Source organism: Girardinichthys multiradiatus, chromosome 12, assembly GCF_021462225.1.
Source record: "Girardinichthys multiradiatus isolate DD_20200921_A chromosome 12, DD_fGirMul_XY1, whole genome shotgun sequence".
In the NCBI taxonomy this organism is placed as follows: Eukaryota; Metazoa; Chordata; class Actinopteri; order Cyprinodontiformes; family Goodeidae; genus Girardinichthys; species Girardinichthys multiradiatus.
Window position 1 is genome coordinate 34,620,112 of NC_061805.1, and position 18,007 is coordinate 34,638,118.

The window sequence follows — 18,007 nt, forward strand, 5'->3', positions numbered from 1 at the left end:
CGCTTCTTCTTGATGTTTCTCTCTGCAGAGGAGCAGGCTTCGGCTTCTGTAACGCCTTGTGCAAGCTTGCCGCCGTCCTGGGGAACATGATCTTTGGCTCACTTGTTGGCATCACTAAGGCTGTCCCTATCCTTATGGCCTCTTCAGTGCTTGTTGGAGGAGGGCTAGTCGGACTTCGGTTGCCCGACACACGGGCAAATGTCCTTATGTAACACCATCCTGAAGCCTGTCAACTTTGATAAGTCCTGTGCGTTCTCAAGAAGGCCAAAAGATCTTTTCATTCGGAGTGCAAGTGGCTTGGTTTGTGCTGAATATGTTATTTTTAATAACATTTCATGAATGATGTCTTGACAATGTATTTGCATTTATTGCATTAGAAATCCTTAATTTTATTTGGAACTACTGTGGTAGACCAACACAAAGTGGAATATGTTAGTGAAGTAGAAGAATAAGGATACATGGTTTTAGACAATATTTAGTACTAAAAATCAGAAAAGTGTTGCCCCCCCCCGTCAATATTTTTAAATTACAGTTGCAGTTGTTATGGGAAATGCCCCTACCAGCTTAGCAGATCTAGAGACAGAAATTGTTGCTGAGTATTATTTGCCAAACAGGTCATTCTCAGTCAAATTAGATGGAGACTGTTTGAAAAGCACATTTCAAGACTTGCCAGTGAGTATTGAGATCTGCACTTTGACTGGGCCATTCAAACACATATTTTTGAATGATTTAAATTATTCCTTTGTAGCTCTTGCTTTATGTTTAAGGTCAATGTCCTGTTGGAAGGCGAACCTCCACCCAGTCTCTCTTTTGCAGCCTCTAACAGGGGTTTTCCCTACGTTTTCCCAGCATTTAGTTCTATCCAGCTTCTCATCAGCTCTAAAACAGCTTGCCTGTCCAGTCAGAAGAAAAGCATCCCCAGAGCATGTTGCTGCCACCACCATGTTTCATGGTGGAGATGGTATGTTCAGGGGTTAGTTTGATGCCCACTAAATTTTTTGTATGTAGGCCACAAAGTTCAATTTTGGCCTCATCTAACCAGATTATCTTCTTTTTATGTTTGCTGTGTCCTCTGCATGGCATTATGCAAACTGCAAAAAGGTATTCTCATGGCTTTTTTTTTTCCAACAATGGCTTTCTGCTTGTTACTCTTGATTAAATCTTAAAGCTTAGGCTATTGTTTTAGAACTCTGCTTCAAACTTCACATCTTCATCCGTGGCCTGTCTGCTGTGTTCCTTGGTCTTTTCTAAGGCCGATGCAGAAAACCTGCATTTATACTGAGATTAAATTACACACAGGTGAACTCTGTTAACTAATTAGCATTGTCTACCGTCAATTGACTGCACTGGATTTTATTTAGGGGTATCAGAGTAAGGGGACTTAGTATAAATGCATCTAAAACCCTCTATAATTTTGTCTTTTACTTCATGATTACGTGCTGCTTTGTGTTGATCTATTATAAAAAATCCCCAAAAATACATTGAAGTTTGTAAGGCAAAGCAAGTTCATTTATATAACCCCATTCATAAATAAGGCAATCCAATGTGCATTGCTGTACAAATGCAGGACAAAAAGCAAATAACAGAAACGTGTTTTGCTCAAAAATAGAGCTTGATTTGCCAAACACTTGAAAGCACTGCATAAAAGAAAAAAATGTAAAAGGCAAACTTAAATTCAAGTTTAATTTTGAATTTAAATCTAAATCCAGAACCAACACTTCAATCACTTGGCAATGATTGAAATTGGAAACAGTTCATTAGTCAGATTCAATTACTAAAATGCCTTTAGTCCTGATTTAAAAGGACCAACAGTTTCTGCACATCTCAGGTTTTTAGGGAGCTTGTTCCAGATCTGAGGAGCATAGAAACTAAATGCCTCCCCTTATATAGTTCTGGTCAGTAGTTGTAATGTGACAAAATGTGAAAAGTTTCAAGGCATAAGAACACTTTTGCAAGGTGCTCTAAAGCCTTTCAGTATTAAATCACATCTTTGGGAGGATTCATAAACCCAGATGATGTTTTTAAGGTCAACATTTGCTCAAGTTTTTTTTTTTTTACTACTGATTACAGCCTCCAGCCCCAGTAACAACCTCCTGATGGAAGCTCAAGGCTTTTAATATTGATACAGTCTTATTAAGACGGGCCAGATGGGGAAAAAAGTCATAAACAAGCTGTAATGAGCACAACCAAGCTGCTGTGTGACAACACTGGGAGTTCATGATCAGACAGAGAGGACTCATTGACAGCTGGCTCACCCATAAGACCCACACTCCGAGCGCAGGGCATTTGTGCAGAAAATTGTTATACAGAGATCAACCGTGTTACATGAAAAAACATGAGATATTCACACACATTTTTAGTAATCTGTGAACCTGCGTTACGTAAAATTTTGCTACATGATATTTGGTCAGACTAGATCAACTTTTGAGAGTGGATAGTTGATTTTGGAAACCAAGCCATTTGCATAAACTCAACCTTGAAATGAAAAGGCTATAGTATAAAATATATTTTCTTGTACCATTAAATGTATGTAATGTTAAATATGAGGATGACACCTTTATTCCCTGGTGTGTGACTGTGAAAGTTGAAAAGATAAATACTTGTTTTACTCCAGATATTGATATTTGCCATGACCTTTAGGTTTGTTGTGTCACTGTAGAAAAGGCTCTAATAGGAGCTTACTTTCTAATTTAGGTTATGTGTTGAATTCTGATTGTCCCTGAGACCTTTCCTGCCATTTCCTTTTTTTTTTTTTTTTAAATACTGAATGGCCTTTTTAAGACGTGCCTCTCCTTGACAGGAGCAGTCTGCCCATAGTCCTGCGCCATCCTAAGGTTATTGTAAACAGACAGAAGTAAAACCTGAGAGTAATGAATACACTAACTATCAAGCTGCTTTCTGTATCAGATATGTGGCCCAGAATTTAAACATTTGTTTAATGAAATGTTTTTTTATATTATTAGTCACACTTATTTCTATTTTATTTATTTATTTTATCGGGTCATTCTGTCTTAGAGAATCTTAAATTGCCTATTTACAGTGACTTGGAAAAGTACTAACACTGTGATAGACCAACACAAAGAATTGCATAATTATGAAGTGGAAATAAAATGGTACATGACTTTCTTTTCTTTATTTTAGTTGGTAGCACTGTTGCCTGGCAGCAAGAAGGTCTTGGGTTTGACTCCTGGTTCGACTTCAGCAGGGAGTTTGCATGTTCTCCCCGTGCATGCGTGGGTTCTCTCCGGGTATTCTGGCATCCTCCTATAGTCCAAAAACATCACTGTTAGGTTAGTCGATCTCTCTCAGTTGCCCTTAGGTGTGAATGATTGTCCTGTTTGTCTTTGTGTTGCCCTGCGATGGACTGGCGACCTAACCAGGGTGTACTCCGCCTCTCGCTTGTAGACTGCTGGAGATAGGCACCAGCTCCCCCTCGACCCTGTAAGGAAGAAGCAGGTATAGAAAATTGATGGATGGATGGATGGTTGGATAAAAGTGTGGGATTCATTCATTCTTTCACAGGTTTTCTTCCCTGTACTTAGCTCCATCCATCTTGCCATCAGCTCTGACTGGCTTTCATTTCCCTGTTGATGAAAAGCATCTCCAAAGCATGATGCTGCCACCACAGATTTTTACAATGATTTAGGAACTTTATTGTCATATGCTCAAAAACGTCTGAGCAATGAAATTTCTACTCGACAAACTTCCTCCAATTCCATTACAAAAACATCGTCACAATGAGCGTGATTTATTCACATTGTTTGTTTTCTGCCACATTTTGTACTTTACACGTATGTCAAAATGTTACATTAGAGTCCTATTTGACAAGAGCATCTTCTTCTACGTGTTTGTTGTGTCCCCTACATGGCTTTTGAAAATCTGCAGAGGGGATTTCTTTTAACTGTTTTAGTTTTGAATTCAGCAGATACACTGTTTGTTCACTGATGTTTTCTGAGGCCTTCACATTTCGGCTGGATTTATACTGAGATTATGGGTGTTTAGTTTAAGTAAATCGAACTTTGGTTCATTTCCCTCCTTAGTCCAGTTTGTTTGTGGTGTAAATGTGATCTCACCTCATTCCGACACAGCAGTTAGCTGTTTGCTGCAAGCTTGAGCCAAAGGCCTTTCTGTAGCCAGCCGTAAACCAACTAATAAACAAAGGCTGCTCGTCTTTTTCTTACGCCTAAAGCCCCATGCAACTTTCAGGACTTATTCTCAAAATTCATTCTTTATATTTCTCAGGTCATTTTGACTGAAATAGTATCCAGAAAAAAATACTAATAAGATAATTATATTTTCCATGTTTTTGACCATCCCAGAAATATGCTTCATGTGTTTATATTTGGTACTCCTGACCAGGACACATCTGAATAATAAACCGACTGTACATTTTCTCTTACCTTTGTAGTAACAATTTTTGGTTCGCTTGGAGAATGTGTGAAAAAAAAAAAAACGAACCACCCGAAACTTAAAAGTTAATCAACTTATTTAATTTGGACCAAAGTATGTAAACTATAGGTGTGAAAACACCCTAAATCACACACAGTTGGAATAATTTATTAGTATTAGAGTTAAAGGTACTGAATACATATGAATGCTACACTTTCCGGATTTTTATTTGTAAAAGGGTTGGAAAAACTTTATGATTTTTCCTCCGCTTCACAATTATTCACCACTTGGTGTTGGTTTATCACATAAAACCTCAAAAAATACAGGAAGGTTTGTGTTTGTGATGTGGCAAAATGTTAAAACGTTGATAGGATGAATATTTTTCATCCTATCAACACAAACACCAAATACATCCTAGGTTTATGTGTATGCTTGCAATTTTAAAACAAAAGTTGTTTTAAAATCACAAAAGTTGTTAGTTTATTTAGTGTAGGTTGTGGTTGTAACGGTTTCCCATGATGTGCTTTTAAAATGTGGGTAATTTGTGAGACTCATATATTATTTTCCTCTGTTTGTCCAATACAGAGACCTCCAATACACTGTTAAAGATCAAATATAAAAAGAGGCAACATATTGCAAATAAATAAAACTATATTAGGGTCACGTTGCTATTTTCATAGTTTCATAACTCCAAAAATGTAGATTCTTAGATGTTTCTTGCTTTTGTTTGGGGGGTAAATGGATATTTCTCTTTATTTGCTCTCATTCTTGTTTGTTTAATTTGTGCCTGTGAACTTTATTTTTTGTATTCCTCTATTTCCCAGCATTCCTTTGTCTTTGTGGTATCTGTGCTTTAGATGGATGTTCCCCTTTACTGGCTTACACATGGCCACTTAAAAAAAAAAAAAAAAAAAAAGAAAAACCCACTATTGTGTACTTTTTGGTGCAACGTTTGTCTATTTTGTAAAATGGGTTGATCATACATAGTGAAGTGTAGTGCTGTTGCTCAGCCAATAGCTTTTGCCCCCTTATTTTAACCATCCTTGAACCAAAAGTATAGCCTACAAGAAAAATCTAAATAAAATGCAATCATTAATGCACATCACTGCTGACTGCTATCTGTAGCATAAATATGAGGTAGAGTGACCTGCCTAGTTGTGGCTATATTCAAGGCTCAGAGGCAGAGCAGGCCGATGGGATGAATTGGGAAGAGTAAGATATTACCTGTCAGGAATGAGGTATTTGGTATAAAAGCTATATGTACTGTATTTGAGTGTATGTACATGGATGAGTGTATTGACAGACAGAAACAGGGCAAACTGTGTGTGTGTGTGTGTGTGTGTGTGTGTGTGTGTGTATGTGTGTGTGTGTGTGTGTGTGTGTATGTGTGTGTCTCCATATGGATGAATGAATGTAAATATTTTGTACATATCAAAGCTAATATATGTGAACGTCTGAGTTAAATGTTTGCAAGCTTTCTCCAATTAATTTGTCTCCAAGTGATAATCCTTTTTTTTGTCTCGTATCTCTGTTGTACCTGTGTGTGTGTGTGTGTGTGTGTGTGTGTGTGTGTGTGTGTGTGTGTGTGTGTGTGTGTGTCCTTGGCTTTCACCTGCTACTACTCTGTCTGTGCGTGTGTAAACTTGCATGTTTGTAGGACCATCTCCAAGGTTAATTCGTTTTTACCTTTGGGTTGTTGCTGTAAAATGTCCTGGCAGAAGGCAATGGCAACATTTTAAGTTTGTTGAGGAAAAATGTGAATGTATCTCTAGTGTAAATTCTGTTGATCCATTTTATGAAGGTCGTCAAAGGTATGTTGAGAATAAAGTTGTCAATATGATTGCGAAAGCATTCAGAGGATGACCTAACTGTGTGTTTAGAGGTTTAAAAGTGTGAAAAATGTGATTAGATATTTGCCAAATGAATCCCTGTGTAAGACGTGAGACACTGGAAAGACAGGGACTGCTGTCTGTGCTGCTTTTGAACATGTGCGGCATAATAAAAGTTATGTTTGCTTCCAAATGATGCTGTGCTTTCATTTTTCCAAACTTAATTTGGTAAAGGATATAATGAAATAATATGTTTTGATATTTATTGTCTTACCGAATTTAGTCATTTAAATTTTGACAAATATGTAGTCCTCTTTGTAATGAATGGAAAACACACAACCTAACAGACTTATAAAGTTACTTTGTTCATCTGCTGATTTGTTTTTGCACATACTCCGTAGGAAAGCACAAGTACAAAAGTTACTTTACTTTCAGTATCTGGAGCTGCAAATATTGAAATGTGTTAAAAAGTGTAACTTGTGAGGAGGTTTACAGGAGGGCTTGCTCATACAAAGAATAAGCATTCCAGTCTGAAGGTTTTATCAAACTCTTACATTCAATTTAAGAACCATCTTAACATAAAATGCTAATTTAAAACAATTAGCAGTTTAAAAGTGTAACATTGTTTTCTTTTAATGGTGATCATGATGTTGAATTGTGTTTCTACCTACTGGATACATTTTGAGAAATTAAAGTACAGTTCCTTACAACAGGATTCACACGGCACACCTGAAAATATGTGCACCTTGTCAAATTTATGTGCACTGTTCAGAAACAGTATTTTGTTTCATGCTATGTATTTCCTTGTAAATATGATGTAAATTGACAAATAACTCTTGAATCTTTAATCATACATCTTACTTTTGCTCCAGTTCCAGCTACAAGTCCTTTGCAGTATGTCTTTACCAGATTTAAAAATATAGAGACTATAATTTTACCCATTCTTCCTTTCAAAATAGCTCAGGCTCAGTCAGATTAAATGGAGAATGTCTATGAACATTTTCTCAATCAGTATTCTCAATGTATGTTTAGGGTTATTGTCCTGCTTGACGATTAACTTATCCCAGTCTCAAGTCTTTTGAGGCATCTAACAGGTTTCTTTCAGGATTGCACAGTATTCCTCTATCTGTCCATCGACTCTTACTAACCTCCCTGTATGTGTTGAAGAAAAGCATCCCCGCAGCATCATGCCACCACCACCGTGGGCTATCTTCATGGATGACAATGCTCCACCTCATCAAGATCACATCATTGGGGAACAGCTGCTGGAGACTGGAGTGCCTTGAATGGAGTGGCCTGCACTTTCTCCAGAGCTGAATCCCATAAAAAACCTATAGGATCATCTGAGTCGCCCTCTACAGGCCTGAAACTATGTACCCCAGAGGGCTGCCCTTTAAGAAGAGAGGGATGCCATGCCTCACCAGACAATAATTCACTTATGAACAACATGAGACGTCGTGGTCAAGTTGTAATTATTGCTCAAGGGCACACGACACAGTATTGAACACTAACATTTTTTGCTGTGGTATAATCAATACATTGTTTATTAATGAGGAAATCACCATTGCATGCCTCTACTTAAATGCCCTACTTTTATGATATAATATCACTGCGGCATGAACTCTTTATGTTTATGTACCATAGATTTCACCCAAAAAAAAAATCCCTAACTTTTTGTGAGTTGCATCTATCTATCTATCTATCTATCTATCTATCTATCTATCTATCTATCTATCTATCTATCTATCTATCTATCTAAGCCAATCAGAAGCAGATCAGTCAATCAACTCAAAATAGGATGCATTTTCCAGTCAGCAACAGAACATACACAGCATCTATAAAAATATAAAGCCATGCAAAGTCAAAAGTAACAAAATTTATTTAGAAATAATTTAAAGTTGCATTTTGATTTTGTAGGGCAGTACACAAAATTAAAACCTGCTTGTAAAATAGTGGAGTGGGTAAAAAACTCTGATAGGTTCATGTTTGAGATGTTTTTCTTTTTCTCCAAGTGAAAAGCTGATTTAAAACCCAAAGAAAAATCCTGACTGAGATTCATGCATGGAGTTTCCTTCGGTGAAGCGTTATCCCGCCTTTGACCACCAGATGGTGCCACCACGCCAGATTTCCAGTCACTGTCCCGTCAATCATTTCAAGTCAGAGCGTCAGCGTAGCTGAGGACAGATAACACAACCAGGAGCACTTTGGTCAGAGCGCAAGCAAAAGTAGTGCAAACCATGGGGGCTTAACGGCGGCAGGTCATAGCAGGGACTTTTCAACTCTTTTAGGCCTGTTTTCTGCGCATCCCGTGCAGATTTTGCCGTCACAGCAGTTTTTAATTCATCTCATCTTGACATCTTGAGAGAGGCGCGGCTCTTTGCTGGCTGGCTGAAACGTTAGCTTCTTGGTTGAAGTTGTTTCCAGTTCAAACGAGTTTACGAGTGGAGGAAGCGAGGCAGGATGTACCATGAAGAAACCACAATGTTGCAGAGACCACGCTATGGAAGTAAGTAACATGTTTCCTGACGGGTTTTGATGTTAAAACGCGTTGACCAGTGACTTTGCTATGAGGAATAAATGCATGCTAATGTAGGAAGGATGTATGATGAGCAGCAGGTGGTTCACCTACTTCTGACGACACTTAGCAGCTGGATGCTTTTACAGTACGTCTCTCAACAGTTTTTTTTTTTTTTTAAAGAGGAAAACATATAAAGAAACTGTAACTGTATTATGGGTGATAAAAAATAAATAACAGTGGTATTTAATTTCTTGTTTTCCCACATGGTGTCCCTAAACGCGCCACAGTCATTTCTACCTGTGTATTTGACATTTGACAAAAGCCAATAATCAGCATTTCCACACATAAGGCTTTTTCTCATAGGTTAACCATTAACTTTAGATTTCTGCAGCTGACTGTCAAGAAGTTAACTGATACGATTGTTTAAAAGATTTCTTAAAGCAACAAAGTACAGCTTTGTAACGCTGATCAATGCCCATCAATACTGTTTTTTTTTTTCCGGCACTGGAATCTTTGGCACTAAGTTAGTTTGTTGCATTTTTTATTGTAAAAAAAAAAAAAAAAAAAAAGACAGCCCTAAGTTAGCCCTGTCATGGGTTTTTAACTTTACAGCATCATTGTAGGTTAAGTCACTCCCAGGCGATGATGTCATTAAATGTCATACTAACTGTGGTTTATGTGTCTCCTCACCTAATAGTCTATCTTTATTTCATCCTCATCTAAGCCAACAAGAAAAAAAAAAAAAAAAAACATTAAAGAAGGAAAACCACTGCAGCTAAACAGAAGCATTAGTCATAATGACACCACTCCGGTGATCCGAGTCATACAAAAGCAACAAACCCATCCTGATAGTTATATATAATGCTCAGTGCAGACAGGCTCTATCAGGAAGTGTGTGACTGAGTCACTATAGGCTGTTTATAATAGCTGCTGCCACTGCCTCAGAGATACACATTTTTTCCCCTATGCCGTCTGCACAGCTGGGTTGGCTTGCACAGGCAAATAATATGCTGATTTTCCGTGTCGGAGCTCTCAGCCAAGTGGCGGGGCAGCCCTGCACATGTGTGATTTGTGCCTTTCCCAACACGTGAGGATTGTATGTCAAGCCTCTGCTGAGACTTGGCAAATGGATGTCTCTGCAGGTGGTTTAAAAGATTCAGACTGGCCTCAGACAGCAGAGTTTAATTTGCTTTCTTGTCCATGAGCATGTTTTGACTTCCACATCGTTGTTAAAGAAGAAATAAACACATAACGGATTCAAAATAAAATGCAAAACGAGTATTAAAGGTGCATATGCATTCCGATTATTATTTTGGGTCGTTTTACCTGGAAGTTTTGACATTTTCTTTGAGTATGAAACATCTGTAATGCTTTGCAAAAAATATTCCTACCCTTTGACCTTTTTCCACATTTGTTTTTTATGTTGCAACCACAAACTGTAATCTGTTTTATGTGATCGAACATAAAGTAGTGCATAATTGTGAACTGGAAGCCATGGGATATATGATTTTCTTGTATGCATTTGTTTTTAGGCTCCCAGAGTCAACAGGGATCTCTGATCTCTCTCTGTAGGATCTTTCCCTGTAATAACAGCTGCACGTTTATTATGGTGTGTCTCTTATATAGACTGACATGTTATTCGGTTATTCTTTGTAAAATAGTGCAAGCTCATTCTGATTGGAAAGTACAGTGGTGTGAACAGCCTGTTTCGAGTCTTTTCACTGATCTCATATGGAAATAGGTCTGGGCTTTGACTGGGCCATTCAAGCACTCAAATATGCTTTGATCTAGACTAGAGGCTGACATTTTTTCGGGAGTCCCACGGGTCGCGGGATTCCCACGGGAATCCCGCGGGACGGGAGACGGCATCAGTAAAGATCACGTGATTGGGACGGTACAGGATAAAACATGAATGGGAGCAGATGGGAGCGGGAGCTAACTAATAGGAGGGAAAATAAACTAGGATCAATTGTCTTTGGAAATGTAAAACTGAGACTTTGTTATAAACTTTAAGAAAAAAAAACTTGGATCGACGCCGCCATTGTGTAGTTTTTTTCCAAGAAGCCTATACTCTAATGCGAGTCAAACGAACTACACGACCCACAAGCCAACAGTGCTTCTGATCGATGTTTTCCACCTGCGTTCAGGATGGAGGGAACAAACGCAGGTGGAGAACTGGACGTGGTAAAATTGGATTTGTAACGTAAAGTCAGAAATAAGGACTTATCTATTAAATTCATAGAGCTGACAGGAAAGTCACAAATATTACCGAACTTCAGGAGAGTTGAATGTAGCGGTTTTAACACGCAGTCTGCTGCTTGTAAAACGTGTTTAGTCGTAATCAAGTTCACCAGTGATTAAGGGACACTTGTTTGGCAGATTCTGGATTAAATCAGCCCTGCATCTCTTCATTCATCAAACCAAAAGTACCAACATGTGTCAAGTCTCATCTGACCAACAAAATTGCTGCATGTGCTCTAAAGATTTAAGAGGTAAGGTACGGAAACCCGTGAGGGTACATGGGGAAATTTATTTATTTTGCCTCTCCACGCAATACTTTTGCATTCGGCATTTTGGAGCAACAGCACAGATGATAAACTGCTCATAAAACAAACACTGATATGTCATTGATATGGTTTATTTGTCATATGCAGGTTAACAATGCGATGAAATGCTTAGGATAAGAAGAACCGTTCAAATCACGATAAAAACAAAAACACGGCGTGCAAAAAAAAAAGTACACATCATGCAGCATTAATAAGGAAACAAAGTGTCACAGATGTGGTTTCGTGCAGTATTATTGTTCAGTAGTTTGTTTGACAGCTTGTGGATAAAAACTGTCTTTTAGTCTGATTTGAAGGTCATTTTATTTAAGGCTGATTTCAAAATAAAACTCAATAAATCTCAAAACGGGTGTAGTGTTTGTTTCATTTTTGCAGTTATCTGGTTTGGAAACTATCCCACAAAGTATTGCGAAATAACGCAAAGACTATTGCGTGAGAACGTAAAAAGAGAAAAAATTCCCCCATGTCCCCTCGCGGACTCCGTAGAAAGGCTTCATCAAGGGAAGATATTAAATAAATATGTTGTGAAATAGAAAAAAATTTAATGTACCATTAAATGTACAATTTATACATCATTAAATATTAAGTGTACCACTAATTACGTCATGTCGTCTTTAAAATTATACTTAATTATTCAGTGGCACATTTAATTACATAATAGTCCATTTCATGATATAATGGTACATTTATTGTTTCTGATGATGTATTAAATAAATAAATGGTAACTTTAATTTAATGGCACATTTAATGTTACATTTACTTCACTTATGGGACATTCACAACCTTTATTTATTTAATTATGATTTTATTGTATTAATTTTGTCCAGTTTGACCGTCCATTCTTGATGCCTGTATAGGAGGTCATGTCAGAATTTGAATCAGGTGTTCTGGAGCAGATACATCTAAAACTTTCAGGGAAGGGGTCCCTGAGGACCAGGGTGTGAACCATTGAGGTACAGTTTCTAAATTATGAAGGTAATGTCTTTTTGCCTTTTGTTCAACAAGTACAGTTCTCTTACTAGGTGCATTTTTCTTTCGTTCCAGCAACTTGAAACATAAAAGTGATGTCATTGTTCAAAGGAAACAATCACTTAATAAATAGGTAAAATACAATAGGTACATTTTGTTTATTCAGCTAAGATAGACATGGTCTGTTTGCTTGTTTGATATTTTATTATTTCTTCATTATTATTCTTTTTACTTTAACTGGCCTTTACTACAGCTAAAAACAGGGACCTAACTGGTCCTTTAAACAAAGAAATTGCCAAAAGACTAAATGAAGAAAACAAAAATGGGAGTGGCACAGGAGTGGGAGTCGTTCTGAATGGGAGCGGGATGGGAGTGGGAGTCAATTTACCAGGAGTGGGACGGGACAGGATTTTTTTCGTTATGCTGGCCTGGGATTGGGATGGGACAAGACATTTTTCTGTGGGAGCGGGATGGGACAGGAGAGAAAATCCACTCCCGTGTCACCCTCTAGACCAGGCCAGGGTTCAGCAATCTTTATATTAAATAAGAGTTATTTTTGCTATTGCTCCTACAAAATATGGTTATTCTAAAACTTACATGATGTTTGGAAAAGATATCAGAAGCTAAATGAAAACGCTTATGAAACATAATTACGTCCCATCAAAATAATCCACGTGTGCGATTTAAAATGATTGACTCCCCACAACCTGTCCCCATGGAAGCATCCTTTGAGTTATGCAATAACTTCTTGAAGGTGCAATAACTTTTTCTAAGGAGCTTTTGTGATCCTCTCCATTGTTAACAGCAGTTTGCTGTCAGGTATTGTCCCTGTAAGTTTCAAGCATGCTGTGGTGCAGCCTTTACTTAAGAAACCTGGCCTTGACCAAGCTGTGTTGGCATATTTTAGGCCCATCTCCTATTGTCTTTCTCAGGTTAAGCCCTTTGTAGATGATCATGATCTCTTGGAGGTTTTTCGGTCGGGTTTTAAAACTCACTGTTGTGATTACTAATCTGAGAATATTATTTAATATTAATATTTTATCAAATAATATTTCGGTCTGTTAAATGTTGTCCTGTGAATACCAGCCCAGTAAGGCGATGGTATAAGGACAAAATAGAAAGGTGTGAGACGAGCTCTGGCATTATTGAACAGAATAAACTCTGCACATATATGGAATGAATTCACACAATTTCTTAAAATACAAGAATTTATTAACAAAAATAAGTCAACTCAAAGTCAAACATATTTCAATCAACAAACTCTTTACTATGCTAAAACAATCCACCTAAACTACCAAGCAGAATTAAAGAATAGGGAAGATTAATGGGCTATGTACAATATAAACAAGTTGATTAAAGATGATTGAAACCATGACTGAATAACTGATGCAACATTACCATGAAATGTTTATGTTTGAGAACCAATGATTATCTTGAAGAATCTGGAAATGAAGTTAAGTTAGTCTTGGAACTAACTTAGGAAATAATCAGCAACCTTTAGACAACCAATCACAATGCAAGATCAGATAAAATATTATTTTAATGAAATAATATTTTAAAGAATGATTTGCTGAATAAAACCAACCTTCTGGATGACTAATTCTCAATGGTGTCTAATTAGCTGCTTTTATTTATTGAAATAATATTTAAAGAAATATTATTAAGGGAGTATTTTGGAAACGAGCCAAATCTTTCTGGAGAAATGGGGCTTAATGGTATTTACTTAATTATCAAATTTAGTAAAATGATGTTTAGGGACTATTATTCACTAGCTTGAAAACTAACAACCTTTCTATTGAATACTCTTTAGTAGCAAGCACGTGTTCTTACCGGTTAGCAGTTGGGCTAACAAAGAAGCTGCTAGCTTAGCACCAGAATCAAACACATACCTTTTAAAGTACCAGGGTTAATATAAGGGTTAAATGCATAAGCGCGGAGGGCGCGTTATAATCACTGTTCTGTTTAAAATCACCCTTTAAATAAAGTTTGTCTTAACTTTAAAAACATACAAAGAACACAAACAGGGCACGTGTGCTGCAGATAGCCCGCTAGCTCTAAGATAACCGAGTTTCACACAAACAAAACCAAACTTCATAAATGAAAACGTTCAGATCATTTCATCCTAACTGTTAATCTGCCCAAACCTAACCTCATGAACTGTGGTAAGGAATGTTGTACAAAAGACAATGAAGTTTGAAGAAGGTATCCACAGTGAACAAAGGGTTAGCTTGGTAGCTTCGCGGGGGGTTGAAGGTGCGTTCGCTCTGAACAAAAGGGTTAGCTCCAGAGCTGTAGCTGGGCAGCCCGTCCTGTCCGCTGACCACACAGGTTAACACGATGAGGCGGTCTCTGCTGTCTTCCTTCCAGACTGGGAGACCGTGTCTTTGCAGGGGTTTCTCTCGAACACCGTTTGCTTCTGCAGGGCTCGGAGAGAAAGTCAGCAATGCTTATACCTTAATTTCCCCTCTTTATGAATGAAATCACCGGGTACACAAATAGTACTTCACTCATACTTAACCTGTGCATATGATCGCGTGATCTTATGACACTCTTGGATCCAGTTTGAAGAGTTTGTCTTTTGCCAGCAAAAGACATTAGCGCACTGGGCCTCACCTGACCGGTCTCACTAGAGGCTTTGTGGAAAGAGGGCGGATGTAGCAACAGCTGTGCTTTTATTTGGGTAGTGGCGTCACAGGAAGTCCGCAGTTATCCCTTTTCCTGGCTGTGCCGGAAGAAGGTTAATGCACTTTATTTTGAAAAGTTCCAGAAGAGTTCGTACCGCAGTTTAAAGTTGAAATCCATGGCTGGGTTCCAACATCACCACAGCACAGTAGTACGTGTTTTTAACGACGTTTCTGGTGAATATGTTGTTCTTGTTCTGCTTGACCTGACTACTGCCTTTGATATAGTGGACCACAATGTTTTATTACCTTGTTTACAGCACCAACTGGGTATTTGTGGTTCGGCATTAAGCTGGTTTAGGTCTTATTAAGCAGACGTGTGTTTGAATAGCAGATTGTGAATCATCCTCTTCTCCTCTATCATGGCGTTCCACAGGGCCCCTGTTTATTTCCCTTTATCTGCTTCCTTTGGGTTCAATACTGAGAAATACTGTTACGCTGATGACAGATATTTATACTACACAAATAAAGAAGACCCTCAATCAAACTGCTTCTGTTGTTTCTCAACAACATTAAAGCCTGAATGCCCTTCCTAAATTGAACAATAAAAAACAGAAATGATGGTGGTTGGTCCTAGTGGTTCAAGTGAACCTCACCCTGTTGATTTTGTCTCCGTGGCGTCATATTTAAAGCGGCATATTTAAAGTAGACAGTAATTTTAAATTAGATCGCCAGGTCGGAGCAGTGGTCAAATCCAGTTTTTATCACCTTAGTCAGCTGGCGAAGATTAAGCCCTTTCTCTCATAAAAAAACAGCAATTCATGCTTTCATTACATCCTGGTTTGACTACTGTAATGATCTCTACCTTGGACTCAGCCTGTCCTCCCTGAAACATCTCCAGTTGGTCCAGAATGCTGCTTCAGAGCTCCTAACTGGAATTGGTAACACGGAGCTCATCACTCCCACTCTAGCTTTCCTCCACTTGCTGCCTGTGCATTTTAAAGTTAAATTTAAAAATTAAATATTTACAAGGTGTTGACCTTTCTGAGCTGCTTCACCCATATTTTCCTGCTCGATGCCTCAGGTCAGCTGATTAGTTGCTGCATGAGGAGCAGAGGTCTAAAAGATGGCTCAGAGATGGGTTGATTGTTGCTGCTCCCAGTTTATGGAATGACCTCCCTTTCCATTTCAGACTTACCATGCCGCCTCACCTTCTACTTTTAAAACTCGTCTAAAATTTAAAACTTTTTATTCCTTGGCATTTGGCACAAGCGGAGACTTTTTGTTTTTACTCTCTTATATTTTTTGGTTCTTTTTAATTGTTTTTTCTTATTCTTTCCTTGTTTTATGTTTTATATGGTGCTTGATTTTACATGTGCAGCACTTTGTTGCACCTGTGGTTGTTATAAATAAATAAAGCAAAAGTAAAGTAAATTTTCCGCCATACGTATTGTTTTGCCCAAAAGTTTGATCTTGGTCTTTCTAGAGTGCATGTCTGACAATTGTCCTGTAAGCTGATTATTCCACCTGAGCTGTGGCCCTCTGCAGCTCCTCCAGAGTTACCATGAACGTCTGTGCAGTTTTACTGATCAAAGCACTCCTTGCTAGGCCCTTCACTTTCAGTGAATGGCCATTTCTTGGTAGGTTTTCAGCTTCGGTTATGAAATACATTGCCGTTTGTGGTTGTAACATGACACAATGTGGGAAAGTTTAAGGGGTAATACTTTTGCCATAGTAGCAGGCTGAAATTGGCCGGGCGGAGCACAAAGGAGAAGAAATATCTATTTTTAAATTAGCTTTTTCTAAAGGAGCCTAAAACTAACATACAAACAGACTGGCTTTTACACCAGACTGAGAAAACTCTCTTCCTACTCTTATCCACTGGATCTGTCCGTGCGCTCAGTCTGAAGGAAAAGGATTTATTTGGATTAGAGTGGAGGTAAGGTGCATCGAGGGGGAGGAGGGAATCTCATTAAGCTCCAGGTGTCGGTCAGCTCCCAGCAGAAGTCACTAACCACCCTGGATCCCCACCTATGCCATCCTAACTACACAGTATTTCATTACAGCATACCACCTACTTGAGGTAAACCCACTTTTCCAGAGAAATGCTTTAATAGTTTGAGTGATCTTGTTGGTTGCATATATGCCCTCATGGATACGTTAAAAGAAAGAAAACTGAGCTTTAATATATTCCTGCATGATGCACTCAAGAGGAAGTTTTGTTACTGCAGCTTGTTTCAATGTTTGATTGCAATATTAAAATTAGTGCTGAGGCTGCATTCAATTTTCTAAACAATATGTATAATACTATTGTACTTACTTTTTGAGGTATTATGATTAATGTTTTCAGAATATTGTTTGAAATCTTTGATATACATTTAGAAGTCGTGAAGTACTCTTACGCTGTGAATAAGAAACAAATAAGGCTCACCTTGCTTCCCCTGTTTAAACGTATTAGAAAGCACCTGTAATTATGCCAGTAAATTCAATCTCGTTGTTTTTTCCAGCCATTGAGGATGACGAGAGGCTGTCAGCAGAGGAGATGGATGAGAGGAGGCGGCAGAACATTGCCTACGAGTACCTGTGTCACCTAGAGGAGGCCAAACGGTATGAAATGAGGGCAGGATGGGGGAAACACTGTAATCAGTCCATCTATCAGGCTTTACTTATGGATCATTTGTCCTACAACACAGTAGCAGAAAGTGCTTTACAGAAAAAAGGCAAGTATTACAGATGAGGTAAGGAAACAAATGCACCTTGTTACATAGCAAAAAACATTTAAACCCAGTGAAGATAAGATTTTTTCCTCACCATCATTAAATCAGATTATTTATTTTTTTTAGGTTTCAGACAAAAGGTCACAAGTTACAATCATCAGAATTGTTTCTATTTGATAAATGCCTGAATAATGAGACAAGGGGTTTATGTTTTATTGAATTATTTTACAGTTTACACACACTAAAATGACTATGCATTCAAACAATGTAGGAAATCCAACATGATCATGTTATTGCTTTTCAAGTGCCCGGCAGATTTATTTTAAGGCAACCCCCTCAAACACACTGTTTCCTTATGTGACATGATGAGAAAATCAAAATAAATCTGCCAAGGTAATTG

General features: G+C 38.0%; 2 protein-coding genes across 2 annotated transcripts in view; both read left to right on the top strand.

The window, feature by feature from the left end:
* Positions 1-6,411, top strand: part of sv2ca (synaptic vesicle glycoprotein 2Ca) — a 51,472-nt gene extending 45,061 nt beyond the window's left edge. Inside the window, exon 13 of the mRNA XM_047382684.1 lies at positions 29-6,411. Within this exon, the coding sequence (XP_047238640.1) occupies positions 29-212 (184 nt within the window). The 3' untranslated portion in view covers positions 213-6,411. The remainder of the gene's footprint in view (positions 1-28) is intronic.
* A 1,716-nt stretch (positions 6,412-8,127) lies between these two features.
* iqgap2 (IQ motif containing GTPase activating protein 2) overlaps positions 8,128-18,007 on the top strand; it is a 62,429-nt gene continuing 52,549 nt past the window's right edge. The window contains exons 1-2 of the mRNA XM_047380737.1: positions 8,128-8,724; positions 17,398-17,497. Coding sequence (XP_047236693.1) covers positions 8,679-8,724; positions 17,398-17,497 — 146 coding nt within the window. The 5' untranslated portion in view covers positions 8,128-8,678. The remainder of the gene's footprint in view (positions 8,725-17,397; positions 17,498-18,007) is intronic.